This window comes from Colias philodice, chromosome 2 (assembly GCF_061535455.1).
Source record: "Colias philodice isolate Cphi_HAF_F1 chromosome 2, ilColPhil1 Martin Lab GWU primary, whole genome shotgun sequence".
Classification (NCBI taxonomy): Eukaryota; Metazoa; Arthropoda; class Insecta; order Lepidoptera; family Pieridae; genus Colias; species Colias philodice.
This window is the reverse complement of record NC_143087.1, coordinates 4,661,592-4,680,767: the sequence shown is the minus strand read 5'-3', so window position 1 is coordinate 4,680,767 and position 19,176 is coordinate 4,661,592. Positions and strand designations below refer to the sequence as shown.

Genomic DNA, 19,176 nt, shown 5'->3' with positions numbered 1-19,176 from the left:
TGATAATCACCTTTACCCCGTCCCGCACTACAGCCTTTTTTTTTTGTTTTAGTGGGGAAATCTTTCATAGATACCCACGGCCTCCGGGGGAGGGGCCGTGGGTTATGTCGGATTCCTACCGACCAAAACCCCACTGTGTTCCGTCAAGACGCATATTGGTAGAATTCCTCCATGACCCCCGCACTACGGCCTGCTCGAACAGTATACCTACTATTTTCTGTAGATTGACACTTTTAAAAATTCGTTATATCTTTTGAATGGAATATCCAATTCTTTTCATTTAAAAAGTATTTTGCTGGTATTGAAACAGTCTATAATAAAACATCATTTAATGGGATAAGGATTAATATATGTGTATCGTAAACATGGTTTGATTACTGTCGGCACTTCTATTTACTTTGAAAACGTAAAAAAGTTGTTGTAGTAACATAACTACTGAAGATGGACATATGGTATCGCGGACTTTCTTGTAGATATTGATCCATTCTATAATACCGTAGAACATTTTTTTGTTCTATCTTCAATGGATTCCGCAGCGCACGCGATGACAGATTTTTTATTGAAGATTTTTTTACACCTTGGGTTACATTATTGCATTTTTGGTAAGGATCTCTAATTTTTTTGAAAATGCAATATAGCCTATGTTGCTCAGTAAAGATGCAGCTTTCTAATGGTGAAAGAATTTTTGAAATCGGTCCAGTAGTTTTTGCGTGAAAACCATACATACATACATACATACATACATACATACATACTTACAAACTTTTCCTCTTTATAATATTAGTATAGATAATAAGTTCACTTCTTTTAAATCTAAATTTCTATCTTATCTTATGTAGATAAATAATTCTAAAAGAGGTCTTTATCATCTTGAGCCAGAGCTTGAGACTATCGAACAGATATTTCTTTTATTGGTAATGCATTAACCTCAGTAAGCTTTATGAACATATTTAAACCACATGTGAAGAGTATAAATTGACTAAAAATATTATTGAACTTTTTAAAGTGCTTTGAACTTTGTAGAGTCACTAGAAAAGTAGGTAAGGTAACGGCACCAGTGGTGGACAAGCATCCAGTAATGGACAAAATAAATATTAAATTTAAATATTAAGACCAAAATTAACGTTATATAATTTGGCAATACTTAAAATAAAAGTTTGGTTCATAAGCTATCAAAATACGACATTTCATCTTATTCGGCCAAAACGTTTGAAGATGGCAGAACGTTATGTTTAGTTGCTGCGACTCGTTTCGAAGAAATCCGTTTTTACTAAGGAAATCCTTAAGGAAGTGAGGACACAATTTTGGTTATAAGAATTTTTTTATAAATGTTAGCAAAATTTGATATTACTTTTATTTATAGTAGTTAATTGTATGAAATATTACACGATTTAGTATCATGATAGGTTATGTTGTTTAAATAAAATTCTTCAGTGTCCATAACTGGATTTAATTCTATGGATATATCCATTTATGGACATATGTCGAAAATAAACTTTTTTTAAAGGTATTAATTACATGCCCTTTTCTGTATTGTCTTTTCATTCTGATTAATAATATACCTATCACGACGATTTCAAACAAAGGGTTCCAATATTGTACAACAATTGTCCATGACTGGATTTGCTTTGGTTCCTATAATGGACATTGACATTTTTTGTTAAAATTACACTAATGGGTCCAACAACATAATATATATCTACCCATGAAGAATATATTTTAGAACAATGGGTCATTATGTGCTGTGCGACTCGTTCTCGGCTTCATTCTCTATTACTGCGTAGAGAAGTCGCATACTTATGCGTATTGTAACGCATCTATCATAGAGAGTTCTCTGATGAACTGTTTGGATCGCTGTCTGCTGCTAAATTCCACCACCATATAGCACACACGCTTAAATTTCATCCACACCATCTTGACAACAGTTTAAAAAAAGCTTTTTGCCTCGTGCTACAATTTGGAATCCATTTCGATGGACCGATCAAATTAAGGCTGTTGGCGGATTCAGATTGGCGATTCACTTCACGAGTGTAGCGGAATGCCAGGAAACAGAGAGATATGGCGGAATATCGTGAAGCGGGTAACATCTACCCCCCCAAACCTCATGTTGACCACGTTCGCTCTGACGAGAGTGATATGACGAAGAAGAAGAAGTCCCAAAATGGATGGAATGGCAGTATTTTTTTTAGTTATATTTTTCATCCCTGACTTATTGAGAAAAAAAACCCATATTGGTGTTTCTTAACGGACATAACTCGTATTTAACGATGCATTTGTCCAATTTTTGCCTAGAAAATGGAAATTAAGACTGTTTTAAATATTATAACTATGCAAAATAATTAATAAGTACTATTTTTTATAAATACATCCCCGATTTATTATATTCCAATCATCATTTTCAAGATTCTATTGATGAACTATAAGTCTTCTCCAAGTGTAAATAACTGGAGAAAAAATATTAGGTACAGTCCATAAATGGGTGTTCATAACTGGAAGTTGTCCAAAACTGGGTGTCCATCATTAGATTTTCACTGTCCATCACTGGTGCAAAAAAGTGGTTTTTTAATTTATAAATAACTTCATTATTTATGCATTGTAATCTTTTTTCTAACATTGGTTACGTTAAACTAACATTGAACTAAAGGTATAACTTAACAATATCCAATAAAGTTAAAAAACCTACGAGAAATATGCAAAAAACTTCAATTTTTTCCTTAATCTGTACAAGACTGGTGCCGTTACGTTACCTAAAGCACGAGCTTTTTTGTAGATAGTAAAATTTTTAATTTAATCTAAAAAACCTCTAGTAACTATTCGATATACACGTTTACTATTTTTAAAATAATGTACCTAATAAATTGTTAATTAGAACTAATTGTAATGAGAACAATGCATAGCATCAGACACCAGACACCTTAATGACGATCGTCGATTTATCAAAGATGGTATGAGCTCAATAATTTCAAAACATCCCACCCACTGACAAGCAAGCATAACACAGCAAGTCTGTGTGTAGAAACAGGTAGCATAATTCGTTCATTACAATTTACAATGTATTTTTTACACTTGCTGTCGAAAAGGCAATGTTTTGTGCTTGTTTTGTGATTTTCATTGACGTAGTAAAAAGGTCAAGAATTTACTTTTAAAAGAATGTTAGGGAATATTCGGCCAATTTTGAGGAAAATGACAGTACTTTTAAATCAAGCGGTGAATATTTCGCTCAGCAATTCAAAATATAAATTATGTGGATCAATTTAAATCTGCAAAACCTAAACCTATAAAAATCAGTGATAAATAAATAAAAGCGTCCGTTACACTCGATTATTTTAAGAGATTCGCTAATTCGGTCACTCATTTGTATTAATAAATGAATCCCATCTGTGCCCCCCACGGAGATGTTCATTATTCAAGCAGCACCATCTGATTAAAGATATATTTAGATGCAGTCTTTTAACGCTCCATAGACGTTGGGAGCAAATGACATGAAACGCTTCCATTACTGTAATGAAACTACGATGGCCACATCTTATTTTATGTACCTACGTAGGTGCCTTAGTTTTCACCTTTTTTAATAACAAAAAATGTAAAATTTACTGTATAGCAGTGCTAAGTGCTAACGCATATGTTAACGAAGCACATTTGCACTTGAGACACTGAAACAATAAAACCTAACTAAAATATATTTTTCAGTAATTAGGTACTTAGGTATATTAGATTCTAGATAACGGTACAGGTTAGCAATAACGAAAATCAGGGTCGCAAAATTAAGGAATCTAATAAGATTCGGCTATAGATGATTCAATTTGCAATCCTCCCAACTCAATACGAAGAGCAAATTAAGGTGACTAGTATAATCATCTCATACCTACTAGCCTAATATTAAATATTACAACCAAATTGCAGGCAGAGGCAATAGGCAAGAGAGGGGAATCTTTTTTTTTTTTTTTTTGTGGTGTCTCTCAATGTTAGCCAGAAGGGCTTCTACATTTTAACGCGGACGCGGGGGTGAACTGAAGGTTCACCCTGGTAGCGACATGCACAAGGGCGTCTCCCCTTGACGGGGACCACGAACCTCGGCTTGAGCTGTCGCTTGAGTGGAGGAGGCCAGAAGGGCCCTAATCGGACGGGGAGGGGAATCTTGGTCCGTGGAGATATTATCATTTATCACAAATATGTATCTATAATATGTATTAAGATTATATCTAGTATATTATATAAACAAAATATTATCAGATATTGTGAGGGTCATAATAAATTTAATAAGTATTGACCCAAATCATGACCGTAAAGCAGTTTCCTTTGTTTCAGGGCTAGCGGATTCACAGAATTCACGCGCGCAGCGGCTAGAGCCGCGACGTCAGATCTCATCCGCGGATGGTTCATTCACACGCCAAACGCACTGGGCAGCGGCCGGCGTGATGCGGTTACGCACTTAACTATGACGGCGGCACTGCGCTCGCTAAATGTTGCATCGATAACCGGTCACCATTCTTTGTGCCAAGTTTCAATTTCATCGGCACTCTCACTTCGCGAGTAGTCGCACGTGCACCACCACTTGTGCGGCGCGAGACTCAGTTATGCAACATTCACACTTCAAGACTGTTTGCTAACGCCTCTTTTGGTGCAGTGGAAACGATTTTCAAAACTGAAGTTCGTTTTGGCAGGCATTGTCATCGTCGCTAATGTAAACAAACCGAACGAAATCTGTGTGAATATTAATTGTTGAGTGCGAGATTGTGAATTGTTGTAAAAATGACATCGCGTTCCAAAGAGAAGGTAGCGGCCGCATTCAAGAAATTGTTCCGAAGCTCAGAAAAGCGGGAGAATGACGGTGCAGGGCCGAGTGGCTCTCCTTCAAGACGAGGCTTATTTCGACGGCACAGGTAATTTATCTATTATTATCGCTCTAGCGCCAATGTAAACAACTGTAAACAATTACTGTTTACTAATAGTTTTTCAAAACGATTTATTTTTACTCTCTTATTTTACACAGTATGAAATTGTTTTAGAACCTTGGTGGTTTTTTTGATGCCCTTGATACCAAAATTTTGTATGTAAACATTTGTAGTTTAGTAGGTTTCTAATTCAAATAGACGAACACTATTTAATTCATAACAGTAAACGTATTAAAATATTATTGGAATTTACGAATGGCCATATCTATTGTAGGTAGGTATATCCTACCTACCTTACCTAATTAATTGTTCAATAAGATGGAGTATTTATTCATGTTAGGTATATAATTTCCTTAAATCATTTCCAGATGGTCAGCATTTACATGCAATTATAAATACAGCATTTACAAAAGTTAAACATATGATACAACGATGAATATAGGTACTCTACAAATCTACAATAGCAGCGATGAAAAAGAATAACGCTTATCATGCAATTTGACAATGAATTTTATTAAGGATTGATATCAAATTAAACAAAAAATACACTTTTAGAATAAGGTATAAAATGCAGGAATCATAATTACATAATTACAACCCGGTTACAATATCTGTGGACCTGGCTTCGATGACGTCACGTCGCGAACGCAACGAAATTGCTAACCGTAATGACGCGCCGCGGGCGAGCGCGGGGAGGTAAAGGGGAACGGGAAGGGGCTCCGCATTCCAGCGAGGTCCACAGATATTGTAACCGAGTTGTAGGTATATCAACGAACTTCTTTTTAAGCTCGCCAAGCGCCACTATCTAATATAAAGTAGACTGTACATTGAATAGAATATTAAGATACTTGATTACATTATCACCTTTGAACGATATTCAATATTTCAAGTTTCATTGCATTCCGTAAATTATTATCTAATTGTAGATAATATGTAGTAATAATATTTTAACTATTGATAGGAGTTAGACAGTATTGGTACGTAACCCACAAACACCAGCAAACAGAGGATTTTAATAACCAAAATGTCGCTTTAAATCAAGAATCTAGTTCTGCTGCTCTACATTTTTTTATGATACAGTCAAGTTTTTATGAACGTAATAGGTACGTACACGGAATTGTAATAACTTTTTTGTGTAGGTAGGGTCATAAAAACGAAATTTATTTGAGTAAATAGAACTTGACGTGAACAGTGTTTATTTGAGAAAAGGTATTAGGTATATAGAATATAATTACTGATAAAATAATAAAGACACGGAACTCAAACGTAGCGGCCAAAATTTGTACAACACATGTGATACAGAGTTTGACGTCACACCTCATTACAAATTGAAACCAAGCCTTTGTGACGTGCATAAGATTGAGGAAATTGAACTTTACTAGAAAAGAGATTGTAAAATCTTGTCGCCCTTTGTGTATAATATGTCGATTTATTCCATTCTAATACCAAAAACTAATACCACTGGTATTTGTTTCAACTCATATTTTTTTCTATTCCGAACGGATACCACTTTTTAAATAATTTAATTTAATGTACGAACGAATACCAACAACTTGAATTTGGTACAGTCAGCGCAGTCAAACCTAATCAAAGTAAATTTGTTTTTCAATATTTTTATGTAATCGTAATATAATGCTTAAAACTTTCCAAATTCACTTCACTCCAATATTTTTACAAAGGTTAGCATAGGTAAGAGTAGTTTTAGTGAATCATCTTGCTATTTTTTTTACCTGCGAGAAAGGGTGAGTTTGCTCTATTGTTCCAAAACGATGTGCACAGACAACTATTATGAAAAATTCGTGGATCACATACGTAACTGACCAACTCCTCAAAAACAAAATCTCCGTAGGTCACTGCTTAGAAAAATTAAGGGTTTTGCTACTAATTGTTGAAATATAAGAAATTATATTTTACACGTCATTTAGCTGATTATACTAATAGTTGATTTTCTGTGATATTTTATAATTCTTAGATTATAAGTGAATTATTCATATATGACGTTTTTGCAAAAAAAAAATTGCTGATTCATTGCTATGTAAGTGATGAATGACTGATTTGATTATACAAAAAGTTGATTTTCTGTGATATTTTATAATTGTTAGATTTAAAGTGAATTTTTCATATTAGATATTATTGCAAAAAAAATGCTGATTCATTGCTATGTAGGTGATGAATGACTGATTAGATTATACAAAAAGTTGATTTTCTGTGATATTTTACAATTGTTAGATAAAAAGTGATTTATTTTTGTTAAAAATTTACCTGACATAGTTGTTATGAGATAGGTAGACGTGAATAATTACGTACCTGTCTAATAATAACTATGTCAGATAAATTTCAATATAAATTAAGAGTTAATTTTTTGAGATATTTTGTAATTTTTAGATTGTAAGTAAATTCTTCCTGTTTGATGTTTTTGCAAAAAAAAATATTATACAGGTATAGAGAGGAACTAAAATTATATTAAAGTTGATTATTTAAGTGATATTTTATCATTGAACAAGACGTTTGCTAACAAAATTTGATTTTTTTGGAGTTATCTGTTTTTTTTTTCAATTAAAGGTCTTATATTTACATACAAAGCATTTTTACTGACTGTACCTTATATCTTTGAACTTGTTTTGGTATTAGTTTAAACAATGGTATCGGTTCGGAATAGGAAAAAAATATGAGTTGAAACAAATACCAGTGGTATTAGTTTTTGGTATTAGAATGGAATAAATCGTCTCGATCCCCGGACTTATCAATTCGAAGTCCGAGGTCTCACCACTGAGCCACCACTGCTCTGCACCACTGCATAAAACCGTATACGTAGTATATTATTATTAGTCTGTGATAAAACGTATTGGTAAAATAAGTATTTATGAGAACGCTGGAGGAAGGTTGGGTTGACATTAATAACGTTGATCGTGGGTAGAGCTAGGGGATTTGTTCCAAAAGGAAAAAAATGTTATACTTTTGTAACAAGAATAGGTTTTGATTTTTATTTTACTTTGATATCGATCGTTTGCATATTAAGGTCATTCTATAAGTAATCTTACTGTAAAGATTTATTTAAAAAAATATACGCCGGTCTTGTATTTTCCGATATACTTTATTTAGTAGGTACCTGGTACATATAGTACTTATACGATTTATCACATAAAAGTTCATGACCTATGATTCACACAACTTTCAATGACTTCAAACGAACAATAAAAACAATACATCAAGTCAATCGATTGTGGTTATGACAAAGCGAGAGCTATGGCGTTTGTGATCAAGCCAGCTGTCTAATATTCCCAGTATTCATATTTACACCGTTCGCAGGCGTAAATGATATACTACTCCAACTCCAAAATTGTGTTAAATTGAAATGAAATGAATACCAGCTTCTAATTTTCCGGAAGAACTAGAAAGGATATAGTTAGTTAGCCACTTTAAGTATTATATTATTTGCATTATTTTGCACGCCTCATAGGCGAAGCGTTGAGGTGGGTACTACTGTCACTTCGCGCAAAACATCTGATTTTTCAAACTTAAAATGTCTTTATGTATCATACATTGCACTTGTAAGATAATACATACACACACATATTAAGAAAAAACACTATTTTTAACGTTCATGATATTTTTGATGTCATTTTTGTTATTTAAACTAGTTAAAAAACAGTTTAAAAAAGTTCTGTCTTGGACGTCCGTGTGTCTGTATGTGCGGATCCTTTTTCTTGTTAACACGATAGCGACCGAAATACTTTACTAATCGAGTCTTTTTTTTTTCTCTTACGCTTGAGTATGCTCAGGAATAGAACCCTTTCATTTTTCAGGGTCTGATTCGATGTGGTTTAATTGTTATTAAATAAACAAAAATAATAATTAATAAATATTTATTAAAAAAAAATTATGAGGCGTGCACTTTTGGATTTTCCAAATTATTTTTTTAATTTATTTGCATCCATGTTTAATTACTTCATACAAAGCGGTTAATAAAGTAGTATTCATAATAATTATCTGATTTAAATGTAAGATACATGAGTCAATGAAGGGCCTAATGGGTATTCATTATGGACATTGGACATATTGATTTATTCCATTCTAATACCAAAAACTAATACCACTGGTATTTGTTTCAACTCATATTTTTTTCCTATTCCGAACCGATACCATTGTTTAAACTAATACCAGAAACAAGTTCAAAGATATAAGGTACAGTCAGTAAAAATGCTTTGTATGTAAATATAAGACCTTTAATTGAAAAAAAAACAGATAACTCCAAAAAAATCAAATTTTGTTAGCAAACGTCTTGTTCAATGATAAAATATCACTTAAATAATCAACTTTAATATAATTTTAGTTCCTCTCTATACCTGTATAATATTTTTTTTTGCAAAAACATCAAACAGGAAGAATTTACTTACAATCTAAAAATTACAAAATATCTCAAAAAATTAACTCTTAATTTATATTGAAATTTATCTGACATAGTTATTATTAGACAGGTACGTAATTATTCACGTCTACCTATCTCATAACAACTATGTCAGGTAAATTTTTAACAAAAATAAATCACTTTTTATCTAACAATTGTAAAATATCACAGAAAATCAACTTTTTGTATAATCTAATCAGTCATTCATCACCTACATAGCAATGAATCAGCATTTTTTTTTGCAATAATATCTAATATGAAAAATTCACTTTAAATCTAACAATTATAAAATATCACAGAAAATCAACTTTTTGTATAATCAAATCAGTCATTCATCACTTACATAGCAATGAATCAGCAATTTTTTTTTTGCAAAAACGTCATATATGAATAATTCACTTATAATCTAAGAATTATAAAATATCACAGAAAATCAACTATTAGTATAATCAGCTAAATGACGTGTAAAATATAATTTCTTATATTTCAACAATTAGTAGCTAAACCCTTAATTTTTCTAAGCAGTGACCTACGGAGATTTTGTTTTTGAGGAGTTGGTCAGTTACGTATGTGATCCACGAATTTTTCATAATAGTTGTCTGTGCACATCGTTTTGGAACAATAGAGCAAACTCACCCTTTCTCGCAGGTAAAAAAAATAGCAAGATGATTCACTAAAACTACTCTTACCTATGCTAACCTTTGTAAAAATATTGGAGTGAAGTGAATTTGGAAAGTTTTAAGCATTATATTACGATTACATAAAAATATTGAAAAACAAATTTACTTTGATTAGGTTTGACTGCGCTGACTGTACCAAATTCAAGTTGTTGGTATTCGTTCGTACATTAAATTAAATTATTTAAAAAGTGGTATCCGTTCGGAATAGAAAAAAATATGAGTTGAAACAAATACCAGTGGTATTAGTTTTTGGTATTAGAATGGAATAAATCATCGAGACCAGGCGAGCGCGCAGGAAATAAATTGATTTTTTCAATTTATCTGCGCATGTTGTAACATTACCACTGCTCGAGCGGTGAAGGAAAACATCGTGATGAAACCGACATGTCGAAGAATTAAAAAGTTCGACGACATATTGTGTCATCCGCCAACCCGCACTTGGCCAGAGTGGTGGATTATGGCCTGTACCCTCATAGGAGGCCCGTGTCCCAGCAGTGGGAACATATATGGGCTGATGATGATGATGATACGGTTTTATACGTAGGTATACCTACAGTCCTACATGTGTATTTTCTTATGTAACACAAACGCTACATATATACTGTGATTTGTTTATAAATTACCAGTTACGCAATTCCCCTTAGTGTGACGAAGTCTAGAAGACATGGTAGTACTATAGTTACGTAGATATTGTGGACGAAGAGTGTGACCTGAGGCAACGCGACAATATGTTATATCATTTTAGCCTAGTTATAGCGCTATTGTTTACAATCAAAATTCATAATGAAGTAAAGTTCGATTAAAATATTTTCCCACATAATAATATCTAATTCCTAATAATATAAAAAAATAGTAAAACATAATTATATATTAATTTTTACTACTTTTTCAGCGGCATTACACAAATAAATCACGTCCTCTGATGGATACGTAAGACCTTCTCTATCTTTAAATACATAATAAATAGAAATAAAAATAGAAAAGCCTTTTATTTCCACACAACAGTTTTACAATTTTACAATTTTTGTTAGTAGAATATATTAATTTAAATTAGACAGTTTAACAATTTTACAATTTGTGTTAGTAGATGTGAAATTTATTATCAATTACTAAGTACATAAATATTAGTTGTTGTGTTGGATCCCACATTGGGTGAAGGCCTCCTCCATCTTCCTCCACTGATGCCGGTCTTTACCGCAGGAAGCCCAGTCCTTCCCAGCTATATCGACAATGTCATCAGACCACCGTCTGATTGGTCTACCTACATTCCTCAATCCTTCTGGTCCTTTCCACAATGATGTTTCCGATGTCCATCGTCCGTCAGTGTAACGACTTATGTGTCCAGCCCATTGCCACTTGAGTTTCAGTGCCTGTGTGAGAGCGTCAGTTAAATTTGTTTTTCCTCGGATTGATGTGTTTTTAATTTTATATATTTTCCTTAGGTTTAGCATGCTTCTCTCCATGCTGCTTTGTGTTGATCTGATCCTTTGTTTTACTTTGTTTGTGAACACCCATGTTTGGCAGCCATATAGTAGACAAGGCAACAAGCAGGTATCAAATACAATTTTCTTGAGTTTTAAAGAGTAGTTTCCTTTTAAAATTTCTTTAAGGGACCAAAATTTGCGCCATGCTATGCTTATTCTTCTGGATATTTCATCTTCATTATTTAGTTTATTGAATGATAACTGTTTGCCCAAGTAGATATACTTGTCAACATATTCAATAGTATTATTTCTTACACAAATAGGAATGTTGGAGCTGTTGGACATTATTTTAGTTTTCTTTGAGTTCATTTCTAATCCGACCTTGTGGCTTTCAAAGTTCAAACTGTTTATCATTTCTTCTAGTTCACTTGGATTTTCTGATATTAAAACTATGTCATCTGCAAATCTCAGGTGTGTAAGATAGTTATTGTTTATTTTTATTCCTTTGTTTTTTCAATTTATGTTCCTGAATATTATTTCTAAAACGGCAATAAATAGTTTTGGTGATAGCGGGTCACCCTGTCTAACCCCTCTTTCTATTTTAATTTGTTTTCCTCTTGATTCCAGTTTAACCTTGCTTGTACTATTATTGTAGATATTCATTAATATTTTGATATATTTTTGATCAATTTTTAGGTCACTTAAAGCGTTCCAAATTGATTTGTGGCTTATACTATCAAAGGCTTTGCTATAATCAATAAAGGCCAAATATAAGGGTCTATTAAACTCTCTATATTTTTCCATGACATTTTCCAATGTCTGTATATGGTCCATAGTACTGAAGCCTGAGCGAAAGCCTGCTTGCTCAATTGGTTGAGCGTTATCAATTTTATTTGTTATTCGCTTGAGAACAATTGATGCGAAGGTTTTGTATATATTAGCTAGTAAACTGATGGGTCTATAGTTCCCGATGTCTAATGGATTTCCCTTTTTATACAATAGAATAATATCTGATGTGCACCATTGTATTGGAACAGTTTCTGTATCAAGTACAAGGTTGAACAGTTTAGTTAGATGAGGGATTAAGATCGGAGCGCCTAGTTTTAGGACCTCGTTTGATATCCCATCAGATCCCGGGCTTCTATCAGATTTTAGCTTTGTTATTTGCTCGTACACTTCTCTTTCGTCTATTTTTGGAGCTGTAGCATAGTTCTCATAGATGCTAGGATATTGTTCCGTGTGTTCCTTTAAATACATAATATGAATGAATTATTATGAGAAGGTGCGTTTGCTACTATAGCTGATAAACAGTCCGTGCACTCTATTTTTTGATAGTAGGTAAATATTTTGTTACATAATATAACCAGCAATATAGGAGATGACGTGCTGTGAAATAAAAGAATGATCTAACGGCTCTAACGCTGTGGGTATATTTAGATAACCCTCGAAATTTCTCATAAATTATTCGTTAACCATAGTATCTTCCTATTGTGATGCTGACCTGTGCCCTTTAGTATGTAGAGTAATTTGTTCCAGGGACGCACAGTTTCCGATTAAGTATTATTTAAGTTCCATGGGCACGAAAAGCTTCTTGTAGGTGCTTGTAGATAGAACTGACTGAACTGAGTGGCCGACGCCGTCGAGCTGGCTCGAGCTAGTTGTTCTACACCTTCAGGCAACTGTTTACATGCTTCACTGGCACATAAATGGGCCGAGTGACAAACGCATTTCGTTATTATGATTCCTGGAAAATCACGTATAAGTCTCGTTTTTACAGTCGTTATCACCCATCATAACATAACCCATCTGAGCCAAAACCTATAACATTTGTCAATGGGATATTACGGCTGGTGAATGAATCAATAAGAGCTCTGTATAAATTCTCGGCGTTGGCTGTGGGAATATCATCAGCATCGGCAGTTTCCCTAAAAATTTTGTACAACTCCCAAAATGCACTACATATCTTTTGAGCTTCTTGATCAAAATAGCGCACCACAACGCAAGCAGTTTTGATTGCTGAAACGTCTGTTGTCTCGTCCGTCATCACCGAAAAACAATTTTTATTTAATTTTTGCGCTAAATTTGCTTTATGTCCTTCTCCAAGAACGTTCTTTACCACAGCTGTTACTTTGGTGCGTTTGAGCTCAATTTCCTTTATTATTTTAGAATCTTTTGCAATTTCTTTTAATAAATCTGTCAAATGGTCAGCAACCAAAAATGCAATATTATGCTCTGCGAAGAAAGCAGCAAGTTTAATTTCTGCACGAATTTTTTCTTTATTTTGTGAAGTCACACCTCTCTGGAATCCAAGTGATGTTAAGGTTTGCATTTTTCCACTAGATCCAGGTTTATTACCCAGGTGTTTCTTTGAAGAGGCATGAGTTTTCAAATTAGATATTTCAGCCACCATTGATGTTCCTGGGCAAAACGCACACTTAGCTTTAGTTATATCATTGGTGTCTGGCAGAAGCCAATCCTTAAAAGCCGGGTCCTTTAACCACTGTTGTCTATAATTTTGTTTACGATGCTGCGATGATGTGTTACCTTCCTTTTTTCTTGTCCATCCGCCTATTTTGGATAATTTTCTAGGTGGAGTCAGAGTAGGCGAACGATCATTGTCTTCGTCACTATCACTCATACTGAAAATTTTTTTCCACACCACGCTACTATGCAACGTATGAAGCAAAGCAAATAAAATACTAACAATAGAATCTTATATTTTTGCAAATACTCCAATTCTCCAATAGCTAGTTAACACAAATAAAAGTAGATAGATGTTGATCAATGTTCTATGTGTTATAAAGACGACTAATGTCAGGAACGCAATATTTTATTTTCTGGTTAATCCCCGGTTCTTGACACACTAACCATAAACTCCATAAAGTGTTTTTAAGTGGCTTGGATACTTACGATTTAGGCTACAAAATGTTGCCTGCAACGAAAAATTATAATTATAAAATTTACTCATACCAAAATATCGTACAAAGTTGTACGAGGCTAATAGTGTCCTCGTACCTCGTATGGATGACCACAAATCTCGTATTTGTACGAGGAACCTCGTACGGTTGGCAACCTTGGCCGACGGATTGTTATTTATAGTCCCCGTAGAATCGTATCACTGAAAAAAGGTTCTCTAGGCCTAAGTTTTGTTCTAATAAATTTGTAGGGGCTTGTTATGTGCGGGTGTAATAAAAGATGAAATAACTACGCAAAGGTTATATTATTTCGTTAACTACATATATTTATTCGTATGTAATTAATATTCGACCTAATGCGACCAACCCGCGTCCCGACAAGCCCTTAACTGTTCATGCATAGCGCACGAACTGTTTATATACGAGTTACCGTGTGAACCTATGGTGGGAACTTTCTTAGTAGGTACTACACTTGAAATTCGGTAACTCGTAACATCATTTGCTTGTCGTCGCTACATCATTCCCCCCTTAAAATAAAAAAGGTATACAAGTAAAAAAATCTTACAATAAAATTAAACAATAAACAGATGTATATAAAATGTCGCTATAAGGTTAGGTACAAAATGTTTACAATATAAAGTATAAAAAAATGTTCACAATATAAATCAATCATAACGTATACAAGTGGTTAACAGTTAACACCTAATTTCGTTAAACTATTTATGTTATTACAAAAACTTGGTTGGTGCTTCTAAGTGGCGTGCGATAATTGTTACACGTCATCTAACACTTAGTAACATTAACATTTCAAATCTCAATACGTTCTTTACACTTGTATCGTTTAATATTACAAAGGCTATTACTATACACTCATAAGCCATAAATCAAAAGTACTTAAATTTCTAAGTAGTAAACATTTCAATCAAAACTCAACACAAACATAAATTTGAAATACCATACTTAAAACGTTAAACAATGAATAAAAAACTCGTTTCAAATTTCATAAGTGCTATTATTTATTAAATACGATGTGTTGATTACTAAGTATTTATTATACATTTCTATGAAGTCTTATGAATACTTATAATCATCGTAATTCTAATAAATTTAAAATAGTTGAAACAATTACAAATACAATACTATTACCTAAATCGTACTGGTAATCGTATAGCTCTTCCACTACGCGTGGTATGTGTATTAGGCAATTCGCTACTTGGAAATTGTAATGGAACCTCAGTATCTGCCCCAGATGTCGTATCACTATCATCATTCAAATAATATGCAGGTTTTAGACGGTCTACAGATATTCTAACTTTCCTGCCAGTCATTTGAATGTAAAATACCTTTTCCTCTCGACTCAACACACGATAAGGACCGTCGTATGTTGGTTGTAAAGGCTTACGTACTGCGTCGTTTCTTACAAAAACATAATCGCACTTTTGCAAATCGGGGTGAATAAATATGTTCCGTCTTTCATTCTGCCTAATAGCTACTGACTGATATTTTCTAATAGAGTCTCGTAATTTACTTACATACTCAAGACTGCTATCTAATTCAAAACTCGATTTTTTATCGTAATAATCACCTGGTAATCGTAAAGTTGTTCCGTACGTAATTTCTGCTGCGCTTATGCCGGTATCACTTCTTACTGCTGTTCTAAGTCCTAGCAACACAGTTGGTAATTCCGTAACCCAAGATGATGATATATTGCATAAGCGAGCCGTTAATGCCGCTTTAAGCGACCTATGCCAACGCTCTACCGCCCCGTTACTCTGTGGGTGGTAAGGTGTCGTACGCAACTTATTAATACCTAATAACTTCATTAGTGTAGCAAATAATTGACTTTCGAATTGGCGTCCTTGATCGCTTGTTAGCTTTTTCGGACAACCAAAACGAGAGATCCATCCTTCATATATTACACGCGAAATCGTTTCAGCAGTTATATCTCTCGTAGGAAAACATTCTGGCCATCGCGTCCCCCTATCACTATGGTTAGGCAATACGTCCTAAAACCTTCGGGTGAAGTGGGTAAAGGTCCAATTAAATCAACATGAATATGTTCAAACCTATCGCACTGCAGAAACGATCCTAAACCTGACACTGTATGTCGATTAACTTGAAAATTGGCCAACGTGACGATTCATATTTGGCCAATAAAAACGATTTTCAATCAATTTGCGTGTAGTCCTTATTCCGGGATGACATAAATTATGTACACTATCAAAAGCAATACGTCGAAATTTATCAGTCAAGTAGGGTCTAATTTTAACATTATCTAAATTACAATAAATAAATGTACCGCTTTCAAGTAACATTATTTTCTTTAACCTATTATTAGCGTCTTTCAAATTAGATAATTGTAACATATAAGAATCCTTTTGTTGATTCTTAGCAAGTTCCGCGTAATCTATTACTGTGGGACAACTTATTGTTGCGACTCGTGGTAACAAATCTGCAACGACATTATCTTGCCCATGCGACGTTGTGAACTTACTAATGAATATCAAGTGTCGTGTACGTCTGGGTAACTCTTTCTCGCTATTTACATTAGAAAACGCGTAAATTAACGGTTTGTGATCCGTTTAAACCGTTAACTGTCGTCCTTCGACCATATTCCGAAAATGACGAATAGCCAAGTAAATTGCTAATAACTCCCTATATACGTACTATACTTGCGTTCAATCTAAGATAGATTCTTAGAAAAATAACCTACATGAGTATCCGATGCGTCCGTCATAAGTGCGAGCGATGCATCGGCCTTAGGGTGCTAAAAAAATCTGCACCTTATAAACAAAAACATAGTTTGAAATACCTCGGCGATAAAAAATAATGACCATTTATACGGTCGCCGTAAACTAAGATCTAAAGTCATTAATTTAGTACCAAATGTCTTAATTACACTAAACTACACTTTATAATCACTACACAGTACACTCACTCGCGGATTGGTTATTTTTCGACACTGGTAAAATTATTAAAAGTCGGCTCTCCTGCTGCTTCTGCCACGCACAAGGTTGACGATAGTACAATCTGGCGATATGCTTAAAGCAGTAATGAAAAAACATAGCCAATTGGGATTTTTCTGTTTTGATATCCCTGCACGATCGCGACTTCGGGATGCGGAGCGATGCGTGCGATTTCCGTACTTTCGACCGCTAAACGATTTGCCTCTCGAGCCTGCACATTCCAGCTGGTTTACCCGCTGCTTTAGTTGTGCTAAATGCTCGAGAAGGTTTAACTGTACCGACGAAACTGCTGTAACTGGAACTGCCGGATTCATTTTTAATTGTTAACAAACGATATCTATGCAATTCACTATAATAATGTTCACTCTTCGTCGGGAGTCACCAATGTAGGGGCTTGTTATGTGCGGGTGTAATAAAAGATGAAATAACTACGCAAAGGTTATATTTCGTTAACTACATATATTTATTCGTATGTAATTAATATTCGACCTAATGCGACCAACCCGCGTCCCGACAAGCCCTTAACTGTTCATGCATAGCGCACGAACTGTTTATATACGAGTTACCGTGTGAACCTATGGTGGGAACTTTCTTAGTAGGTACTACACTTGAAATTCGGTAACTCGTAAATTGGCTTGTCGTCGCTACAAATTGATATAAACGTAATAAGTACCTAATATCGTAAGTTTACTTACTTAGTTCTTTTTTAATTTATATAAACATGTTTTGTTCGTTTTATTCAAAGTTATTAAATAATATTATTTTAATGTAATTTAAACGTAATTATGTTTTATTTTGTTAATAAATATTTTGTAATAATTAGCGTTATTTTGAAACGTAATAGGTACCTAGCAACACCGAAAATGAGTGAAAACTGACAATTAATAACAAGTGTCAAGTGTGAAGTGACTTCTGCTTTATTTGCGTTTGGCACCGGTATACACCTGTATTTTAACTATTGATTTGCTTTATTATTGATCTGTCTTCAAGATAAGTGATCTTTATTCGTTCATACTTCGCGTTCAGCTGATTCTTCAGATTCCTCTGCGAACATGGACAGTTTAGTAGTTTAATGTTGTGTTGAGTTCTTACAACACACTTAACAACTTATATTTTCTACTTATATTTTCTACTTCAACAACTTATATTTACTACTTACAAAAAATGCCACGTTGTGTGAATTGTTCCCTGTCTTTAACCCATCCAATACCCTATCGTCAAGTCAGGGAAGTCACGAACATGGATCAATCTTACAAGTGTAAGTGTAACATTTTCATTGTATGTATATTATAGTACCTACGGTCTATTTAATTTCACTTAGGTAGTACTTTTCTACTTCGTTCTTATGTCTTTAGAATTTCTTTTCCACATAATTGATACTTATCATAAGCCCAAATGGAGAGCGTTTGAGCTATAATATCTCATTATAAGGACAAAATAGTTCGTTGTTTATAAATTATTTATTATTTATTAAAAATATATTTAAAGATGCAAAAACTTCTTCTTGAAGTAAAATAATATGAACATATAAAATTAGATGTTTTTTATTGTTTAAGGTGGCAGTTAGCAGTAGCAGACGAAGATTTACTATGTGTAAAATGTTTTCTGATACTCCATAGAGCTTCTATAGAATCCTGTATTGGACCAGTACCTGAGTGAGCTTTTGATTTAAAGCAAGTGGAATTAATGTGGAAAGTAATTTGTTGGAAATCTATCATAAAGTGCCATCTAGTGCTTGCATTGTAGGTGAAAAAATATATTAAGAAATCTTATATTTCTATAACCGCATATTATTTGTTTAATACTAAGTATATATATTATATTTTTATCATATGGAGTATATAGATTCTGTCTTCTCTCAAATCTTATTTTTCACTTTATTTCAAAA

The 19,176-nt window shown here is 33.7% G+C and overlaps 1 protein-coding gene across 1 annotated transcript in view; it reads left to right on the top strand.

Moving 5' to 3' along the window:
* The window catches only part of LOC149490362 (ubiquitin-conjugating enzyme E2Q-like protein 1), a 40,684-nt gene that overhangs the window by 7,731 nt on the left and 13,777 nt on the right, over positions 1 to 19,176 (top strand). The window contains exon 2 of the mRNA XM_089703561.1: positions 4,309 to 4,883. Within this exon, the coding sequence (XP_089559687.1) occupies positions 4,753 to 4,883 (131 nt within the window). The 5' untranslated portion in view covers positions 4,309 to 4,752. The remainder of the gene's footprint in view (positions 1 to 4,308; positions 4,884 to 19,176) is intronic.